This window comes from Rattus norvegicus, chromosome 9, assembly GCF_036323735.1.
Source record: "Rattus norvegicus strain BN/NHsdMcwi chromosome 9, GRCr8, whole genome shotgun sequence".
Lineage (NCBI taxonomy): Eukaryota > Metazoa > Chordata > Mammalia > Rodentia > Muridae > Rattus > Rattus norvegicus.
The window spans coordinates 72,484,433-72,506,417 of record NC_086027.1 but is presented as its reverse complement, the minus strand read 5'-3'; the positions used below and the strand labels follow the sequence as shown (position 1 = coordinate 72,506,417).

Here is a 21,985-nt window from a genome sequence, read left to right as displayed (position 1 = left end):
TGCTGTATGACACGTGTAATCAACCTCTGATGCATTGGTTGTAGATGTAGCTCGGGACTCTTTATCTAGGACCCTGTACCCCAGACTGAAAGCAAGGCCACATTTGCATATTCATAGGACAACTAAGTACAAGAGGCCACGCATGGACGTGTTATTTTAATATGTCTGTTATTTTAAGATTACCTTCCTACCAGCGTGCTATGGGAAGACCATTTCCATCTGTACCATCTTGATCCATATGTGCGTGTGTGTGTGTGTGTGTGTGTGTGTGTGTGTGTGTATGTGTGTGTGTGAGAATTTCACTACTACCAGGTTTTTGAAGTCTGGGTTCTGCCTGCACTAAGAAAATAAACAGAATGGACAAAGGCGGGCTCATTTCTCACTGAGTGACAAATGGCTGGATCTGAAATTAGCTGGTTCCTTCAGGGCAAGGTGCTTGCTCTCAGGCATGGCTCAGCCATGCCCGTCTGTTTTGGTTCCCCTTTGGTTCAGGTTGGTAACCGAGTTTCCTATAGACCTCATGATGTGATCCTTGGTTGTGATTGTTTCACCTACATAGAAGGAGCTGCCACATGCACATGTCTGAATGAGAGGCACATGCCATCCACTGCTTCCATGAGTCAGTGATCATATGCAGTGAACTTGTCTTTTCCCTTGGGATAACAGAGGATTCCATGTCACTTTTTTTTTTAATCTTCATTTGAAGACCAGGAATTCAAGAGGCAACTTTGCTCCAGGCTCATTTATCCCCTGAAGGTCAGGAGCTACTTAAAATACCAGAGAACTGTGAAGGACTCTTGACCATTAAAGATGTAGATTGTTGTTGTTGCTGTTCTTGTTTGGTTGTTTGGTTTTATTAAAGGACTGCTTTATCATGCCAATCACGGGTTTCAATGATCATCACACTTAGATATTCCACTACCGAGTGGACTCTGGTGTCATGACTAGCTTTGCAGCTACACCAGAGCATGCATGTATGTGTGTACACAATCATCTTGAACGAGACCGCACCCCGGTCCTAGGAGGCCAGCTATTCCATATAACAAGGGACCATGGTATTGCCTTTGTTTTCAGAAGTCACGTGTGGGCCTACAGACTTGTTATAGGCAAGGAGCCAGACCTGCTAATATGTTTTTGAAAAGGTTAAGGAAGGGTAATCTTCCCTCCAAGGCATAACAGAGAGACAAGGCCTAATTTTCATTGGTGGAAAGTATGGCTGCCCTTAGAAAATGATGTTGACCTTTTATTAATAGGAAGACTTACTAAATGGTGCTTTAACCGTTTATGATTCTTCTTCAACCCCTTCACTCCTGACTGAGCTTAGCCAGAACCTTTATGGGAAGAAAAAAATACTGCAAGGTTCACAACTCAAGCGAAGCAGTTGTCTTTGCTGTTACTGACCATACCAAGCAAAGTAGGCAGGTTCATAATGAGCACCTTAGTAAGAAACTGTCCAAAAATATAAAGTTCTAACAGACATCTTAACTGTGGCACAAACAAGACACTCAGAAATTGGAGTAGACAACTAGATCTGGACTTTATAAGATATCCTATCTCCAAAGAATTTATGGATAACTTTCTCACTAAAATGAGAGAGCTGTTATTGACTGTACATGGGATTAGATCCAGTGTCACAGAGATAGCCTTTTGCTCAAATATCACCTCCTTTTTGAAATCCTTCAAATCCCAAAAGCAGAAAAAAACCCTTCCTTCTCTCTTCCTCTGGTGTTTATTAGGAATGAATTATGTCCTATTAGGTCACATTTTGCTCACAAAAGGAAGATGTCATCCTTGTGTGCTTAGGCTCTGAAACAGTAGTAGAGTTTTGAGATGCTGCCACGAAAATAGTGTAACCTAAAGGGCAGCATCTCCAACATTCTGATCATTCAACAGGTGTGATAGTGCTCTGCTGGCAGAGGTGGGTGGATCTCTGTGAGTTCGAGGCCAGCCTAGTCTACAGAGCTAGTTCCATCCAGGACAACCGTGGCTACACAGAGAAACTTTGTCTTGAAAATAAGGATTGTTTGAGATCATTCCTTTAAAGTCAACTATAAATGGTGCCATGCTTACTTCCTTAAGTATGCTATTTGTGCTATTTAAGTGTGTCCGCATTTCCTTTATTACATGAAATTACACAGTAATCAAAGAATTACACATAATGGACATAAAGTTTGAGAAGATGATTCAGACCCAGTAGCACCGGCTGCTTTAGGGGAACTTGAAGATGACTAAGGGGAGATGAGAGTCAGTTAGACTTGACAATCATGCTGGTGAGGTCATGAGCTCAGCGGCACACAGGCTCATCACTGAGTCTGGAAAGTTCCTTCAGGAAATGAAGAAGGCTGCAAGACTTTCGTGATGACAGCCGTGTAGGACAGCATCTATGTGTGTCTGTGCTGTATCACACAGATAACTGAGGCATGGCAGAGGGTGCAGGGAAAAGACAGTGCAGATGCTCGCCAGGAGGAATGTAAACGGTTGGCTAATTTTATATGGGCTATCAGGGGCTCTAACTTTAAATGTTTTTGATGATGTAATGCACATAACCAGGTGATGCTGCATGTCCTCTCCCCTTCCCCTTCCGTGTGTGTGTGTGTGTGTGTGTGTGTGTGTGTGTGCGTGCGCGAGCGCGCACGCTCGTAAGTTTGTGCACACACATCTGCACACCTTCATTGTTAATTTGGTACCAAGTCAAAGTGTGGATGTTACTGCTAGCCAGCCACTCTTTAAACTCAGAGGACAGACACTAAAAACACAAACTAAAATCATCAGTGGCGTGATTCTTGTCCTGTTTGTTTGTTTTGCTTCGTTGCTTTCTCTTTCATATGAGGCAAAGAACTCCCAATGATTCCAATAAAACCGAGTCCTAATCCAGAACATTAACCATTAACCAGAAAGTTTATTTTGCTCCATTGGCTGCTTCAGTTTGCAGTGAACCTTTGATTGAGACTGCCAAATCCCAGGCACATAGCCACTTGACCAATAATGCAAGAAAACACAGAAGAAACGAGAGTTAAGAAACACCAGTCAAAGCACAAAACCGCGACATCCTACAATAATAAAACTTTTAATGCACAGTCAACCAAAAGATGCATATAAGCATGATGGAATCTTTGCTCACAGGCAGCAAAGAGGGTTAGAATTTAACTTCAAACAAAAGTTCGGGTTGTGCATTTAAAAATCACAAACCATTGGAGTTGAAGGGAACAAAAGAAAGGAAAAACAACAATGGAAGTGTCAGTGACCATAACAATGTGATGGGATAATTAAAGAAAGGATTCAAGTATTGTAAAGTTCTTCAGACATGTCTTGGAGGTTTGTGCATTTCCCATCTTTGCATAGTAAAAAAAAAAGAAAGAAAGGAAGGAAGAAAGAAAGGAAGAAAGAAAGAAAGAGAAATAAGAAAAGGAAAAAAAGAAAACACATCACTTGGCAAAACTCCAGCACTCTATGTGACTCCTGTTGAAACATGCACCTATGGTACTGCTCACTTAGCTGGTAGAAGTAGGTCTAATTCAGTGGGTTCATGCACTATCCCGGGTGAGCAATGAGGTCAGCGCACACCTCCTCGTCAGTGTCGCAGTAAAAGTAGAGCAGGTGAAGTGGGAACTTGGCCATCACTTGACACTCTCGTTGGGCAATGTTGAACAAGGGGAGGCTTGTGCTTTGAATTCAAATTAATAAGGAGTACTCACGCCCAAGAATAAGCAAATGGATGGCATGTGCAAGAGAAAATGCAGCAACGAGTCTGAAACTACATGACCTAACACCACTGAAAATGATTCTGGCCCATTTTATACAGTATGATTGCACTACCCTCGTGTCCATACACACTTAGCTTAATGCTTGTGTATTTCACATATACACACGTAATTTAACATTGGAGCATAGGTTGGTTTACCTATGAAACTGTCAGCGTAACAAAAAGTTACACTGGCATTTGTCATATGTACATAATATTTGGGGACCACTGTGGTCTGATTTAAAACATAACATCGCACATTTACAATGTTGTTTGTGAAATGTTCCAAAGTTATCAAGGGAGATCTGTTTTGTAACTGACATGGTTTTATGTTGGAAAAACTCACCATGGTGCCTCGGGAATAGTAATGAAATGAGTACAGTGAGGTTGGCAGCTGCTTGGTATCTCATAGTGAAGTGGACCCCGAAACATTGCAACAACAGGAAGAGATACCATCTGAGTTTCCTCTGACCTTCCTCCAACTGAACCACTGCCATTAAGTAAAGGGATACAACCCGTGTCTTCTGGAACCAGAAATAAGGCCAACTCGCCTTCAGAGAGCCCTGTTATTACTATAGAAACAAACAGCAAGTTCAAGCGACAGACTGCATACCTACATAGCACCTGTTTCTCAGAAAGCCATCTGAAGGTTAGGATGTTAAGTTATGGTCTGGGGTTGTACATAGCAATCAAGGTTTCTACTCTGTGAGGGTGAAATGTCAACAATTAAAGATATCTTTGGGGGAAGAGGGAAAGTCCAGTTTCATGAAGCCCATTAGGAAATCCTCCTCCCAGTCGAGGAAAATGTAAAACTTAAGTCTTGCCAGAGAGGGGCTAAGAGCTAAATGTAAAAGTACCTCAACGCCAGGAAGAAATGCATAGTTCATCTGGATGTTCTTGCTAAAAGTGGGCCAGTGAAGAAGTAGGGCTCTCTGGCAGGTCGAGTCCTTGATGGGTTTTCACTGTATATCTGTATGTCCAAAGCAAACCTAGGAGAGGACCTCCTCAATAGCCTGTTCCCTTAGAATTGCAATGGGGGAAGATGAGGGAAACTCAGCCTTGGGAATGCCAAGACTCTATCTCCCTGGCCACTTGGGGGAAAAAAGAAGCGTATGGACTCAGACATAGTGGAATCCCATCACAACCCAGAGTCCATGGTCCAGCAAAACACAGAGGTCGGGAGAGTCCCGAAACCACCATGCAGAAATGATCAGAGATGACCTGCTGTCTACACTGGGCTCTGTCACACAGGCTCTGAGGCAGGAAGAGGAAGCATAAATGAAATTTATCAAAAAAAATTAAATAGATACAGATGAACAGAATGGAAAGCTGAACTGTCTCCAAGCTTCCAGCATTTAAAAGTTATTAATTCTTTATTTAAGGCTTTAAGTTCCTCCTCCTTTCACATTTATGACAGGGAAAGAGAACTGTCGAAACCAGAAGCGAGAATGATGAGTTTGGCACTTCTGTGATTAACTTGAGAAGGGTCTCGGTTTCCCTACGGTATATACATGTGCTTATGATGACATCAAACATGTTAGGGTCATCAGTACATATACACTCACACTTACATATTTTGTGTTCTTGTTATGGGTTGTTTTGTGGTCCCCCCCCCAGCCCCCTAGGTTTTTTTTAATATTTGGTTTCAAACATTCTAGATTTGTGCCCAAACTCCCTGCATCTGTGGCTACGTCTGTCTTGTTAAGCAAGTGGATATGTTATAAGAGAGGACAGAGACAAAGGAGGAAAACAAGAGGAAAAAGAAAGATAAAGAAGATGTGGAGCAAGCAACAAAGTATAGAGAGTATCTTTGCGAGGAAAACATTTCCATAGAGACAAGCGAAAATGGCGTGTCAAAACCTCACTTCCATATCTACATTTATAAAAGAACTGTACAATAGCACTGTTCAAGTTCCAGATCCCATTTCCAAAGGATGCTTGGTCCAGGAGAGAAATAATGGGTACAGGGCATCAAGAACACAGTCCAGATGAGTGCTGCCACGGCCGGTCCAGAGTGGGCCGAGGGGCATGGAGGGAAAAGGTGGGCCAGGACGGAGGTGGAGGAGTGGGAAGGCATTAATCCAAAGCCAGGCAGCGTCTGTGTGGTCGTCTGTCATCTTCCCCTCGGGATTTCCACGGTAGGATTTGCTGAAGGCTGGCTTGCTAGCTTGTTGTTATATATGCCATGCAGTTTTTACCCTTTCCAAAATTGGATCTTCATGCCGCTGGAGTTTGTCTTTGATAGTAAAAGGAAAAAAAATCATGCCAAATCCTTTAGAAGATATTAAGTGTCAGCAGGCTAAGGGGGGGTCACTGGCGATTTGTTCTTTTATTGCACTTGTTGCTGCTCCCTTCTCCTTTAGTTAAAAAGAAAGAAAAATAAAGGATTCTGAACAGTTTTTTTATAATGACGTGGTCTTTAACCCCTCCCCTTTATTGACAGGTGATAGAGGGGGTTACTTGAAGTTATTTCCAAAAGGGACTGTTGTGTTGTACCCCATCCCCGTCCTCAGATTTGAGCTCTGTAGTCATTACCACCCAATGGTCTTGTTTACAGACTTAAGAGTTCCAGCAGCATGGTGGAAAGCATGTCATTGCCAGAACCCCACAGTGCAAGGTGGCACTCCTCCAGTGCAGCTGATTCAGATGGGGCCTTGCTGAGTGGGATCGAATCTCCTCTTCTTGACGTTTCTTCCAGAGTGCGTCAAAGGAAGATGGCAGGAAGAGGGAAAGAGAAGCCACAATATTAATCAGATGACAGTGAGGGACAAATGATGACAAAGACAATGGTGCCAGTGCCAGAGCAGTGTAACCCACTCACACAAGGCAGTCCCCAAGGAACGCAAGCACAGAGCAGCTAATGTTTTGGAAGATCTGCATCTCCCCACGAGACTACATACTTTCGGGAGCATCAGGGGAAACTTCATATTGTTCATTTTCAGCCACAAATTGGTCTAATTTCAGAAGCAAATGCCATTGCTAATTCACCAGATGAAAAGTACTACAGGGTAGTAGTTTTCACCTATGAGAACTAGGAAAAACTCGGGTCTTGTAACTGTTTCAACCAAGTCCCCAGAGTTCTCTAGCAACAGATAAGCTCTCACAATGGGAGCAAAATCCTTGCTCTGACTGGCGATTTCTGCCCTGGGTGTGTGAGTTCTTACTCCGCTATGGAACAGGCACTTTACGGTGGAAAGGTGGCAGACAGAGTGCACAGGGAGGTGGTACACTCAGGAGAATGGACACAGGCCCAGGTTAGCCAAGCAAATGCAGCCGTTTAGCTCAGTTGAGAGAAGCAGGTTCAGGTGCCTTGCTCAGTGTCCAGTCTCCTAAAAAAGTGACCCCTGTGCTTGAGGAGAAAGGGAAAAATAGCAAGACACAACATGGCAACAACGTGAGTTGGTTGTAACCTCCCCATGGTCTGGCTTCATGTGGGGCATCAAGCAAGGGGCTCATGCATTAGTCTGCATACTGGCGGGTAGGACTCCGCGGCCACCAAGGCATCATGCAAAGCTGGAGGCTGAGGAGCCCTTGCTCCCTCATTCCCCTGCCCACATCCTCGGGGCCAGCTGAACACCTTCACTAGCCCTAGGTACCAAAATATTATAACAGATTCCTCCTTCCCCACATGACCTTCAAAACAGAAACACTACCAAAGCTTAAAATATGTAGGAAAATGTCGTTAAAGTTTCTACTTTCCCAGAAGGCCCACTTCAGCTTTTCTTTTGAAATACAAAGCATGAGCATCTTCATAAAAAATTTCCCTTGTCTCTTTTCTTAAACCTCCATTGAAACATCTTCACGAAAGCCTGGACATGTGGTGGCTTGGCTTAGTGACTTAATTCACTGCCCCGAACACCTCGGCATTAGAGACACTGACTTTTCTTACTGCCCAATCCTCTGAAGTCAGCAATGGTCTTGAGAGCAGGCACTGCTGACTATACAAAGAGCATAAGTTAAGACTGAATTCGACATTTACATGACGTGGCTGTCACCAAATGAACTCGCTGGAGCTGCTCAGGACCTGCATCTCTTGTTGAAGTCCATGTTCTCTGAGAAGATGTCTAAGAATGATTTTTCCTTACTGATGATTTTGGGGAGAGAAACACTGACTGCCTAACCTTGAGAAACAGGGACCCTACCTAAGCCGGAGGTACATTACTGCAATTCAGGAGAAATATAAAACTTGTGTCTCCTCTACTAACATAAACGCTAAGGACAGAAGAAACTCAGAAACACTGAGCAGGACCAGAGCACATTACCCACATTTAAATTCTCTCATTCAAACGCAGGGTAGGTCCGCATTCAGAACAGCCAAGTAGCATGTCTTAAAAGAGAGAGCTGAAATTCTACTTCAGTCTGGTACCCATGAAACTGCAGTGCCCAGAAGTGTGTGTTCCTCTCCAGAGTCAAATTTGAAGCTTAGATTATTCTTTTCCCATTGAACAGCATTCTAAAGCATTACTAAGTTCTTTGGTCAGACTGAGAAGTCATTACCTCATAGAACCACACATTTTCTGAACAGTACTGAAAGAGGACTGGAGGACATTTTCTATTCCAATGAAGTCCCAGCAGTGAAGAAAGCAAGCTGTGGTTCAGGGCAGAGGGAACCCAGAGATGAGCAGAGAGGGATAGCTCTGTAAGGCCTCTGTGACGTTCCCTCATAGCTTAGCCATACATCCACTGTAGATCACTGTACGTTGAGTACTGTCCTGAATTTTCTATATGACTTTTTGTTCAGTTTTAGTGTGAAAGTAAAAACTACAATAGACAGGTCCTTGCTGGCTTCCTTCCCAAACCATTTCATCTAAATGCCCTTTGCTCACTGGATGAAGGCAACTTTGTTAGCACAACCAGAAGAGTATTTCTGGATCACTGTAAAATATCAACGCAATCTATTAGCCTCATAATGACACTACCTTTTTATCGGGAAACTTAAGCTTTTTCCTATAATGCATGTATTATAAACATACACATCCATACATCAGTAAAGATCTCTAAATAACAATAGCTCCTATCAAGGGCCTTCTAAAAAGGATGTAGAGTTTCCTACTGTTACCACCCTTAAAAATTATGTGTGAATGTTTTCCTGAAAGCATGTAAGTGCACTCATGCATGCCTAATGCCAGAGGACACTCGGAGAGACCTCCAGATCCCACTGGAACTACAGTGTTAGACAGCTGCAAGCCACCATGTGGGTGCTGGGAACCAAACCCCAGGCCTTTAAAAGGGGTACCAAGTGATCTTAGCTGCAGAGCCATGTCTAGCCACCTACTGCCTCTCATCTTAGTCCCCATACTCCTCATCAACACACACACACACACACACACACACACACACACACACACGCGCGCGCGCACACACACACACACACACACACCAAACCTCTAGGCCACCTCAGATTGAGCTTATGTCCTCAGGAGTTTGAGTCAAGAAAACACACGTGTCTTCCTGATCTGCGTGGCATCACAGTGATATAAGGAGAAGAAAGTGCCTAGCCCGAGAGTCTTGAACAGTAAGGTAATGTGGCTCCATATTCTGCACTAGAATACGACACAGAAATTAGAAGGGAAAGCATCCGCTTGGTTACCATTCTCACAAAGAAACTGGTTAAAATTTATTCCACTGCATCCTAACTCTAAGAAAATCAAAAATACTTTCCCTCCCCACCAAGATTTGGTTATTTTTCTGGTCAGAGTCCTTCGATGGTCACTTAAGAGGAGTGTCAACTGTGACAATCTTTTCTTTAGAGAAGAAAGAGAACAGAGTGGAACCCAGGCTAACCAAAAATGGCTTAGAGCTCAGGGAGGGTGCTCATGCGAATGACATAGGAGAACCACCTGTGACAAGTGCAGGCTCCTTAGAGAACATTTTATCAAGAACTGCTGAAGAGGTTACTATGTTCTCTGCTGGCAGTGGTGGAAACCCACTTTGCCACTGGAACCCATGGAGACCACATGGGATAGTGGGGCCTGATTTAGGATTCCAATGATTAACACATTATAACATGGCGGAAGAACCATATTCACCCTGGCATCAATGCTGTGGTAAGGACTGTCAGAAAACTACCTCACTGACACCTTCATGTCATTTTCTTGCCACCATCATTGCTATCCCTTGCGATATTGATAAATATTGCATACACGTGTGCTCACACCTAAATTCTTGTATTCAGATTTAGGAGGTTGTTCTGGCTAGTGTTTCTGTCGACTTGACATCAGAAAGGAAGGAGCCTTGACTGAGGAAATGCCTCCATATGATCAAGTTGTAGGCAAACCTATAGACAAATCTTAATTAGTGCTTGATAGGGGAAGGCCCAGTCTACTGTGGGAGGTGCCATCCCTGGGCTGGTGGTCCTGGGTTCTACAAGGAAGCTGGCTGAGCAAGCCATGAGGAGCAAGCCAGTAAGCAGCACCCCTCCGTGGCCTCTGCATCAGCTCCTGCCTCCAGGTTCCTTCCCTGTGTGAGTTCCTGTTCTGGCTTCCTTCAGTGACAGACTATAATATAGAAGTGAGAGACAAATAAACCCTTTCTTCCCAAGTAGCTATTTGGACATGCCGTTTCATCACAGCAACCGTTAGTCTAACTAAGACAGTTGAGTTGCATAAACGGTTTTCTTGAAAGTAATAACAGCAACCCTACTTTTAATACATATGCAAAATTTTCATCCTGTTTTTCCTAACCTTTTGGGAAGATGCTACTAAAATAATCGTCTATGTCATATGTTGCAACGTCCAGTAAAAATGGTAACTCTGGTAGTTTGATTGAGTATCACTATTATTCAGCCTGAATGAGGAGCCTCTGTGAGTCAAATGTGCATGACAGAGGTTAGTGGCCCCTCTATCACAGCTCACAACTTCATTCTGTAGGTGAAGAGGAAAAGTATGTGGCAAAAGTACAGATGCAGGAAGAAGGGAGCAGGTTGGTGGGTCCCAGCCTATCTTCACATTCCCCGAGACACCTTAGAATTAAGCACAAGATTCTCAACACCTGAAAGCAAACACATCCATTCAGTCATCCCTTTGGGCCTCATACTTCTAGAAGATGGAGTATGGCCTTAGCTAATGTTACTAGATTCTTACATTACTCAACATGACAGAATACATGAATGCAATGGTGAGAATCCCACTGAACATTCCTTTTTTTCTTTTTTGCATATGGAAGTCCTGTGTACATTAATCAAATGCTTTAGGCTCAGCTATTTGACTGAAAAGAAGCAACCTTAATTAATGTTATTTTCAGATCACAATAATTTTCATACATTAGCATAACCTTACTACATGAAAAGTGCACCCACTCACACATACCCACGTGTTCTCCCAAAGCAATATCTTTCAGCACCTAATTCAGAAGAAGAGTGCTCTCGGGAAAGAATCAGAAAGACACTGTGACAATGTCTGTTGACAGCATAGCTGTGTTTCTTGCTTGTATTCAGGTATCTGTGCAGGTCAAGGATGGTTAGGACTCTCTTCCACATCCAAATTACTCGGCACACACCACGTCTCGGGACTGTGACACTAGAAAAAGCCCCCACCCCCCATCACTTGTACGTGTTCCTTTCATCTTAAGTTTCTACACTCTCAAAGGTTGCAGGTGACTTTTCTCACACCACTTCTGGGAAGAGTGCCTCAGTTTTGGCAAAGATTCCCAATAATGCTGTCTAAAACACTTTTTACAACCCTTTCCAATTTCTACTTCTAAGAGAAACTGGCTTTATTTACACTGAACTCAGTGAAGCTCTGAAGGACTTCCAACTCAGTTCTTCCAAATTATCTCTTACGGGTTTCAAAACTGTCCACGTCCCCAAGTGCAAACAGCCCTCCATTTTTTCCCCTAAGTGCAGACACCCTCCCTCCATTTCGAGGCAGGAGTAACAGCTCATAGCTTGATGCAAACCACCAGTTACTATTAAGATCTAAAAGTAAAAGGTGTGACAACGATGTATGTGTAGCAGGGAGTACAACAGCATCTCCAAATTCTAACTCCAGAAGTCACACAAAGGAGGAGTTAATCACCTGAGAAAAACTTTTGGCCTGTCATCCTCAAGGCATGAAAATATTTACTGCATGGTATTGTGCAGTATCGTGCCTTTCTACATTTTACCAAAAAGGAAATATTACAGTGGCAGGAAATAAGAAGGGGTTCTAACTGAACTCATCAAGAAGGGTCCCTATGTCACAGTCACCGCGCACAGTCAGTGGAGCTGGGTTTGAACCTCTGTGTCCACTCCTCACCTCACGCCCTGCTCTTCTGATGACTGGACATCTCTCAGATTCGAATCATCTGCACAGAGCCTAATCCACTTATCCACACAGTGATAAAGGCTTCTCCCCCAAAACATGCAGTTCAAGCTGAGAGCTAGCCAGGCTGCTGTTTCGAGGTCCTGCTACAGAACAGTGTACTCTCACAGAGAACAAAGAAATGGTACATCTGCCATCGAATGGCATTTCAAGGCAATGGCGCGCAGGAGACAGTTTCTTGGGCCTTTGAGATGAGCGTTTCTTAATGCTAAGGAGGTATGCGCCATGGAGTGAGCCAGATTCCTTTTTCTGGAGGCACATTTGCTTTGTTAAAAGAAAGCATTGTGAATGGAGTACAGACTTTCTATAATATACGAAGACTTTTTCACAGTAGTGGGACACTAAGAAAAGTTTTCCTCTGGATTGAGGAAAACCCAAACAAAAACATATGGCTTCTGAGCTGGTCCCTTAAGTGCTCCAAGCTGGACAGCACCTCATTCAAACGAGGAGAAACCCAAATACCAGGTGCCTATCCAGCTTGTGTGTCTCTGCAAGAATGTGGATGCCAAAATTTCTATTTCACTAAACAAGCCCAACTTTATAGACATCTGTGTAGAAAACAAGCACCATTCAATACACATTTCCAATTAGAGTCTTTTCAAATGCTGCTGGCTTACTCATTAAATCCTAACACCAGAACGAATTAGCAGAAGATGTTAATTTATCTAGATCATATCTTGTTTTTCTTTCTTTCACAATCAGCTTTTAATAATAACATTTTAACTAGCTTTAATGAAGGCCACTACATGGTTTGTTTAAAACAAAGCTTCCCCCGTTGAGTGGCTGGCTGGAGGCAAAGTGGTGGTGGGGGTCTGACTACAGGCTTTATTTCCTACTTAAATTCATCCCGATCAATCTGGATGAAACTTACTTATGAAAGAGACCACATGGCAGAGGAAGGTTTATCTACGAATATTTAAAAAATCAAGTAACCAGGGCACAAGATGCTCGAAAGTGATTCTCTAACGAATCAGAGGTATAAAATATCCAAACTAGATAAAATCGGGTTTAAAACCTTTAAACACAATAGGTTTTATCTACCATTATCCAGTATGGTCTACTTTAGCAATCTTGAGTATCAATGTGCAATCCAAAGTAAAAGTCATTCTGAAAGCGTAGCAGGCCAGTCACTTATGTCAATGTTACATTAAATGCCACGAAGCCACGGCTCCCAATTAAATTATACTTAAGTAAGAAAATGAAGGTTTCAAATCACAAAGTTACAAGTAAGAAACCGTGGCTATGTGGCGACTGAGGTTACAGAAAACCCCAGCGGACTGTAAACCAGTGTTTAGCAGAAACAATTATGACTTCAAGTGTATTTACTTCCACTACGTTTCCTTGGTCACCTACGTCCACAGGAGCGTAGCCAGGAGGCTTGCTCCCGCAGGGCAGAATGTCTTCTATTGAAGGGCGTGGGCTTCAAATTAAAGTGAGTTCCTTCCAGAGCTTGTAATTCGCTGCTTGCCTGAAGATGACATTTGAAGCTCTGTCTCCTACGTTTCTAACCCACTTCTGAGTAAAAGCGCGTATTTTTTTGTTGTTGTGGTTGTGTTATCAACACCAGAGTCTCGTAGCAGGAACTCAAAACCAGGTTATGTAAGCAGAAGAGAGAGGTGCCCGAGCCACGGAGATGAAGGCATGCGGCGTTGCTTACTTAAATCCCCAGCCTGTGCCCCCAAGGACAATAGCTGCTACCAGGATGGCACCAGCGATGGAGCCTATTATGAGATTGGTGGCGCTAGGACCTGTGACAGAGGATCATGGGAAGAAAGTCATGTGAGCCAACTGCTTTCATTAGCACAATGGAAAGGCGGGTAGGCAGCTTCAGGAAGCAAAACCCTGCTGTGCAGGGCGCCTGGTGCTTCCTGTCCTAGCTTAATCCCGGGCCAGATAAACTGTGGCTGTGACTGCTTGGATTATTGTCTTTAAAGCTGCCCCTCCTTTCCCACTGATCTTAAACTCAGGTTAGTTAACCTTCCTCCAGCCTTGAAACAGATCAGCCCCGCTTGCTTTCATATATGTGTTTTGTGTCTTTCTCCTGTCCACCCAAATCATAAATCAAACAGGTTTGTACAAATAAAGAACAGGGTCCATTAGCCCTGGCTGCTGAATACATGAAATAGAGTCCATGACAGTGCTCTTCTGCTGACACCCACACTCTCGGTGCTGCTCGCTCTGCACTAGGAGGCAGTGAGAAGTTAGTCGGAAGAGATCGGTCACTAAAGACCTGGCTTTGAAACTTTTTTCCCCTCAGATATTTCTTCAGTGGTAAGGCCCCCGAAATGAGCTTGCAGCCATAGGAGACCTTAAATTTATAGAAGCAGTTTATAGGGAATGGGTAAGAAAGGTTTATTTACATTCCACTGGAGAAATATACCTTTTAAATTCCCATCGCTCATTGACAAACGTTGGAGTCTTGCTAATATATTTTGAAAGGGAGAAGACATCAGGAATGATAATGTGAAGAGGCCGCCATTGTTAAAGTTGGTAATGAGAGTTACAGTAACTCCCGTCTTCTCCTTCATTTGGCCTTTAAAAATCAAGACAGTTCTACATAGTTAAAATGGAAGAGGAAGTTTCACATCCTCCAGGATTTACTATGTATATGCATAGCAGTGCCTCCTAGTAACCAAATACCTTAAGTGCCAACTACATAGACTTGCCCATAAGTCACAAACTAGTTCACAAACTAGTCAATTTGGCTGGTTTTCCTTTTTTTTTTTTTTTTTTTTGCTTTTAACAAACATCTATTCTTTGCTGAGCAGAATCATCTCTTTTCTCCTCACATAAGTGGACACCATGCCTTACATCTCCACAGCTAAGTGGGGGATGGTTTTGCTGAGAAGCCTCACAGCACTAGAAATGTAAGTGGGTGGATAGAAGGTGGTACAGTAGAGCTCCAGGACTGGAGGGTGTGGGTCTTATCTGGTTCCTGAGTCTTGACATGCTCTTCAATCATAGAAGGTCTACAGAGAATGACTCTCAGGCCTTTGGAGTCAATAAACAACGACAGTGAGGATGATGAGTGCTTTCTAAAGGGGAGTAAGCGCCCGCTGCACTCATTTCTGAACGTCTGACACGTCATCACATTGAATTCTCACAAAGGAACATGGGATGTAGGAATTTGAACCATCCTGCTCAAGAGAAGGGCCAGACAGTCCTAAAGTTTAAAAGGTAACATAAACAAAATCCAAACATGGACTTGGCTGACTTCAAGGCTTGTGCTATAAGTCAAGGGTCAGAACACTGGAGCCGACAGGCCACATCTGGCCTCATTATCTATTTGGGTAAAGACATTTTTACTGTAGCACAGCCATTAATATATATACTGATTATAGTTGCTTTTGACAACACCGTTGAGAAATTGTGATGGATACCCCATGGCTTGGAAAACAAAACTATTTACACCTGCCCATTATAAGAAGTTTGTGAATGACTGCATTTATACACCGCTCCCCTTATAGGAAGTTTGTGAATGACTGTTTTTCTACCCCACCCCTTATAGGAAGATTGTGGATGGCTGCTCTGCTGAAGCATCATTCTACTCCACATACTTTTGTCCCATCTCTCCACAGTGACATTTGGAGAAAGCATTCAAAAAATATGTTCATAGTCCCATGTGTGCACCCACCCGTGAGCAGGCCTACTTTGTTGGTTCAGAACAGGTTAGAATCAGATTCAACACAGAATCCATGAAAAGTAATCCCTGGTGTTCAATAAACTATGTACTAGAATTTAAAAATTCGATCAGTCCATGGAAACTACTGGTTACATGAACGTCACATTGTCAGTTAAACCAGGAAGCATTAAAACTATATGTTGTACTATATGATTCTATTTCCTAAAAACTCATTATATATCAATTACAAATAAATGGACCTTGAAGGGGGAAAAGTTAATAAACCATAGAGAAAATTTTCATGAAATAAGAACACCAGGTCTTATTTTAGTTTTTTAAAAAAGCATAGACTTAGACACTTACCTGTCACGAACATAAATAGCAAAACACCAGCCACACTGGAAAGGATGGATGGGAACCAAGGTAAGAGGACTGCTTACAATTAAGTTTTTTTTTGATCCTGTCCATCTCTTAAGACTGGACAGATGACCAAATTTCATGGCTTCCACTGTATCTGAAGGCATTGAAACTATGGCCACTAAGTAAGATAAAAGACATATTTGAGATGAGCTTTGAAAAACTGCCTTTCCTCTGAGAAGAATTTCACATGAACACATGCCTAGCATTTGACCCTGGGATAGGAACATCTGGCCAACAGTCACAAGATGCAAGTTGCAGGACCAAGTTCTTGTAGTCAAACATTTTAACATGGTTGAATGCTTCATCTTCCCACAGGTAATGAGAAACACAGCCCTTTCCAGGGTTCCTCCTTCTCCTCATCTAAGATGCTTTCCAATAACTAAGGGAAGATGAGTTAAGAGCACAATAAGGCTAGGCTGGGTATGAGGGCTCATACCATAATCCTAGCATTTAGAAATCTGAGGCAGGGGGATTTCTCCAAGATCAAGGCCAGCCTACGCAGTTAAGTTCTAAATGAATATAAGCCATGGAGTGAGACCTTGTCTCAAAATCCTTTTTAAAAAGATCCAAGGCTGGCCAGGCCTTACAGCTACAGCAGAATAGCTTCATGGGTAACATACGTGCCTGCTCCCTTCCTACTGCTATCTTGGTGCCCAAGTTGCCTGACTCAAGTGTGTAAGGAGAGCAGATGTGTCCCCAACTATTGAAACTGAGGACAACATAATTGCTTGTTCATTGGGCTAGGTGACAGATAGCTGGTGCCTCCCTGAGATGCTAATTTATATTTATTTATTTATTTATTTATTTATTTATTTATTTATTTATTTATCTACTTATTTATGCTACTATGAAGTGTTACCAGAACCCCAGTAAACAGAAAACACAGGGTGTGAAGGGTGACTTCTGCCATGTGTGCATAAAAGCTCCCAGGGAACTGAAGGAAAAAAGGCTTCCTAATAAGCTAGTCTGCACAAAACAATCTCAGCTACTTAGAGGACAAGAATCAAGTGCAGAGCAGGGTAAGCAGAGCTTGGGAGAGCTGCGCTTCTGGGAATCTAACGGGCAAGTGACCCAGCACACTAGTTCAGACACTGGACAAATCACCAGATGAATTGCAGCTGTTCAATAAGCTTATACAGGTTGGAAACACACTTAGTATTTCTTCATTTTTAATGTCCCTTGCTCCGATGTGTACAAATACTTCAAAGCTAAATCCTGAACCAATTTTATAACAAAAAAAAAAAAGGAAAAATTAATCTTCCTTGATGTCCTCAGACAGATGGAGCCAAAGCCTGCCATGTCGGTATAAGTTCATGAAAAAGCATTAACTGGATGTCGTTCTCACTGCCTTTACAAAGTGTGAGAGTTGTTGGTATTCCTAACTGGATATGTGGATTTGAGTAGTGAAGTAAAACTGTTAAAATGCTGCTATGTAGCACTTACTCAAAGCGTTTTGCCAATTAATAGTAAAAGAAAAAAATAGTAAGATCTGAACTTTGAGTCTTGCAAGCAGGAGAGCAAGGAGTCCTGGGCTCTTGCCTTAATGGTGAATATGCACCCAACACTGTTCTATGCCCCACATTGTTCCAGACAGGAGAAGGTTCCATGGTGCACGAGAAACATCACAAGTCACAGGACACAACACATCCAAATTACACCACAGGTTACACCAGCACGGGAAACAGTCAACAGGACAAAGAAGGGAGGGTCGGAGTCCAGGCCAGAGTCACCTCACACACCACAGAGACACGCAGACACTCAGGAGGATGCTTACTCTATGCCCCACCCTGTGCCTCCAAAAATCACCCCCAGGGCCAGAACGGTGCCAGCCACGGCCCCTATGAGCCTGCTTGTGGCCATGTTCACTGTGTGGAGGGAAAAACGGAGATTTAAAAAAAAAAAAAAAAAAACAGAGAAAATCACACACTGGTTTCACTATCATACAAAACAATCTCTCCGGGAAATGCTTTGAACGTTAGCAAAGTATGGTTACCTTCGCTCAGAAGTTTGAAATTCAGAGAATATATGAAAATAATTTTTATCTCCATCTCCACGTGTTCTACTTTAAAATACATTCTCTTATAAACACTTTTAGGCTCGTAAGGAATCCACTCTGAATTATAGTTCCTAGCAGTATGAGGGAAATCTTTAATTGCACCACAGCAAATTTATATTTTAATTATAACTAACCACTGATGTGCGTTTTATAAATTTTTCAAACTGTGAAACATGCTATCATTTAAATGGAGGATATATCATTCAATTTTGTGAAACTCCTAAACACCCAATAGAGCAGCTTTAAAATTCTGTGTAATCTACCTGGGAAGTTATTGGAAAATATATACTGAATTACTGCAAGGTTCGGACTTCTGTCACAGGAAATGGACACTTAGTTCTTGAGCTGTGGATTCCGGTGTATCACTGTGTGTGAGCTGGGAGAAGGGAGGGCCGCTGAAGACTGCAGGGGCTGCTGCAGACCGCCAAGCGCTTATTAGTGCAGAGCAGAAGTGCTCTCCAGCCGCGCACCACCACTTTTGTGCGAAGCTTTCCAATGTCGGGAAATAGACCTGGAACAGGCAGAGATCCCCAACATGTACTCCACATGGGTAACACAAAGTCAGAAATTAAAATAGGAGGCCATATTGTTTAGGGTCAGTCGTGTCTGTAGGTGCAAAAGGGAACTAGCTCAGCCACTATCTCTTGTTTCTATATAAACTGAAGGTATTGAATGAGACTGCCTTCCCGATGAGAACAGTTTCACTTCCACGGGGCTGCATTCTATGCACTCTATGATCGACTGCATTCTGATGAACACAGGGGAACAGGACCGAGAACTGAGACTCATGGTCACAATTGTGTAAGGCTTCCTATTGTGTTCATGTTTAGTAGGATATCGCCCCCAAAGGGAGAGAATCTTCGCTCTCTAAACCTGCTTAGCAATTTTACAATTTCTTCATTTTATCACAAGGTAAACAACATCAACGAGAGTCGAAGAGCTATTAACCAAACACAATCAGAGATAGCCCCTTAAAAATAAAAAGATGGAGACACAACATTAAACAGAGAAAGTCTACTGAAGCACAGGACGGGGAAGACAGGTAGGTGGTGGCCCACGGCATGAAGCCCACACTTCCATTCAAAACGACTCAAACTACATCTCAGATTTCCAAACTGTAGAGACAAAGACTAGGAAGGAAAGGCATTCCAAACATAAAACTTGGCTTGATTTTTTTAAAAATGAAATCGCTGCTTTAAGAATGCTCCATTAACAAATATGTTAGCTCATAACTTTTGGGGGGAAAGGGGCTTACTTTTTAAGTAGCAGCTCTCAGAGCTGAAACACACCAGTCAATCCTACACTCTTACAAGACGTAGGTCTGATAAATGATAGGAAATCACTCCTTCCTCTCCCTTAAAATTTAATATTTGTTAATTTTAAAAATTATAACTACCACACGAAAGACAGATAATGATTTTGCAAACTCTTCTACGCTTGTTGTGTAATTCTTCACTGGAGAAGCGGGAGGACTAGGTGGCCCACTGTGCATGTATTAGAAACCTGATCAGGGAGGAGGAAAAAAAATCCAGCAGATGCTTCAAGCACGTATTCCAGGCAGGCAGATGATGAGCCTTAATCAGCACTGAGAAAGAATAATTATCTTCACATTCTTAACAGATAAGTGCTCTTAACACACAGCAAATGAGACAAGGTGGAGAATGGCTTTCTCTGAACTCATCATCACGGGGCCAGCTCCCACACGCTGGAAATTTGTGTAAAGACCACCAGGTCCTTTGCTGTGATTTGGAACAGGGCTTTACCTCTTTAAATGCAGACTCGGCCTGTCTCCAAATCTGTTTGGCAGGAACTGATTGAGTAACCCTCAGGTGAGCAGCGTTATACAGGGGACAGATTTGTGAACAGCCACCATGGAACATTTAAAAACTTTTCCTTGGGCCTTTGAAAGTTCATGGTGTAGCTTTACTTCCACAGTTGTTGATTTATTATGGAACTGCCTTTGTTCATTAATTCTCTCATCCATACTCATTCGTTATCTGCCAACGCCTCCTATGCTGTACGCACAATGACAGATTTTCATTTTCTCCTCTCCCCCTGAACAAGGCTCACAGCTGATAAACACAATCCTAGTTTTGGAAGCTTGACACTGCCCCCTCACTGAGTGACAACTGCCCTTCTTTACACTGTGCCCATAGACCACAGCCATTACCTCAGTGTGTGTGTGTGTGTGTGTGTGTGTGTGTGTGTGTCTGTGTCTGTGTGTCTGTGTGTTTGTCTGTGTGTGTGTGTGTGTGTGTGTGTCTGTGGTCTCTGTGTGTGCGTGTGTGTGAGTGTGTGTGTCTCTTTGTCTGTCTGTCTGTGTGTGTGAGTATGTGTCTGTGTATCTCTGTGTATGTTTGTCTGTGTGTCTATGTCTCTGTGTGTTTGTGTGTGTCTCTGTGGTCTCTGTGTGTGTGTGTGTGTGAGTGTATGTGTGTCTCTGTGTCTGTGTGTGTGTGTCTGTGTGTCTGTGTTTCTGTGTGTGTCTCTGTGGTCTCTCTGTGTGTGCGTGTGTGTGTGTGTGTGTGAGTGTCTGTGTGTCTCTGTGTCTGTGTTTGTCTGTGTGTGTGTGTCTGTATTTGTCTGTGTGTGTGTCTGTGTCTGTCTGTGTGTGTGTGTCTGTGTATTTCTGTGTCTGTTTGTCTGTGTGTGTGTCTGTATGTCTATGTCTCTGTGTGTTTGTGTCTGTGTGTCTCTGTGGTCTCTGTGTGTGCGTGTGTGTGCGTGTGTGTGCGTGTGTGTGTGCAAGTGTATGTGTGTGTGTCTGTGTGTCTCTGTGTCTGTGTTTGTGTGTGTGTCTCTGTGGTCTCTGTGTGTGCGTGTGTGTGTGTCTGTGTGTATGTCTCTGTGTCTGTCTGTGTGTGTGAGTGTGTGTCTGTGTGTCTGTGTGTGTGAGTGTGTGTCTGTATGTCTCTGTGTCTGTGTTTGTCTGTGTGTGTGTGTCTGTGTCTCTGTGTGTTTGTGTGTGTGTGTGTCTCTGTGGTCTCTGTCTGTATGTGTGCGTGCGTGTGTGAGTGTATGTGTGTCTCTGTGTCTGTCTGTGTTTGTGTGTGTCTGTGTGTCTCTGTGTCTGTGTTTGTCTGTGTGTGTTTGTGTCTCTGTGGTCTCTGTGTGTGTGCATGTGTGTGTGTGTCTGTGTGTGTGTCTCTGTGTCTGTCTGTGTGTGTGTGTCTGTGTGTCTCTGTGTCTGTGTTTGTCTGTGTGTGTGTCTGTATTTGTCTGTGTCTGTCTGTGTGTGTGTGTCTGTGTATTTCTGTGTCTGTTTGTCTGTGTGTGTGTGTCTGTGTGTCTATGTCTCTGTGTGTTTGTGTCTGTGTGTCTCTGTGGTCTCTGTCTGTGTGTGCGTGTGTGCGTGTGTGTGTGTGTGTGCAAGTGTATGTGTGTCTGTGTGTCTCTGTGTCTGTGTTTGTGTGTGTGTCTCTGTGGTCTCTGTGTGTGTGCGTGTGTGTGTGTCTGTGTGTATGTCTCTGTGTCTGTGTGTGTGTGTGAGTGTGTGTCTGTGTGTCTCTGTGTCTGTGTTTGTCTGTGTGTGTGTGTCTGTGTCTCTGTGTGATTGTGTGTGTGTGTGTCTCTGTGGTCTCTGTATGTGTGCGTGTGTGTGTGAGTGTATGTGTGTCTCTGTGTCTGTCTGTGTGTGTGTGTCTGTGTGTCTCTGTGTCTGTGTTTGTCTGTGTCTGTGTGTGTGTGTATGTGTCTGTGTGTCTCTGTGTCTGTGTTTGTCTGTGTGTGTGTGTCTGTGTCTCTGTGTGATTGTGTGTGTGTGTGTCTCTGTGGTCTCTGTATGTGTGCGTGTGTGTGTGAGTGTATGTGTGTCTCTGTGTCTGTCTGTGTGTGTGTGTGTGTCT

General features: G+C 43.2%; 1 protein-coding gene across 2 annotated transcripts in view; it reads right to left on the bottom strand.

The window, feature by feature from the left end:
- Positions 1 to 2,872: 2,872 nt before the first annotated feature.
- Adam23 (ADAM metallopeptidase domain 23) overlaps positions 2,873 to 21,985 on the bottom strand; it is a 147,067-nt gene continuing 127,954 nt past the window's right edge. The window contains 2 exon segments of one of the 2 annotated variants that reach the window (NM_001029899.2): positions 2,873 to 6,433; positions 17,859 to 17,949. In NM_001029899.2, the coding sequence (NP_001025070.2) occupies positions 6,385 to 6,433; positions 17,859 to 17,949 (140 nt within the window). In that variant the 3' untranslated portion in view covers positions 2,873 to 6,384. 2 annotated transcript variants of the gene reach the window in all.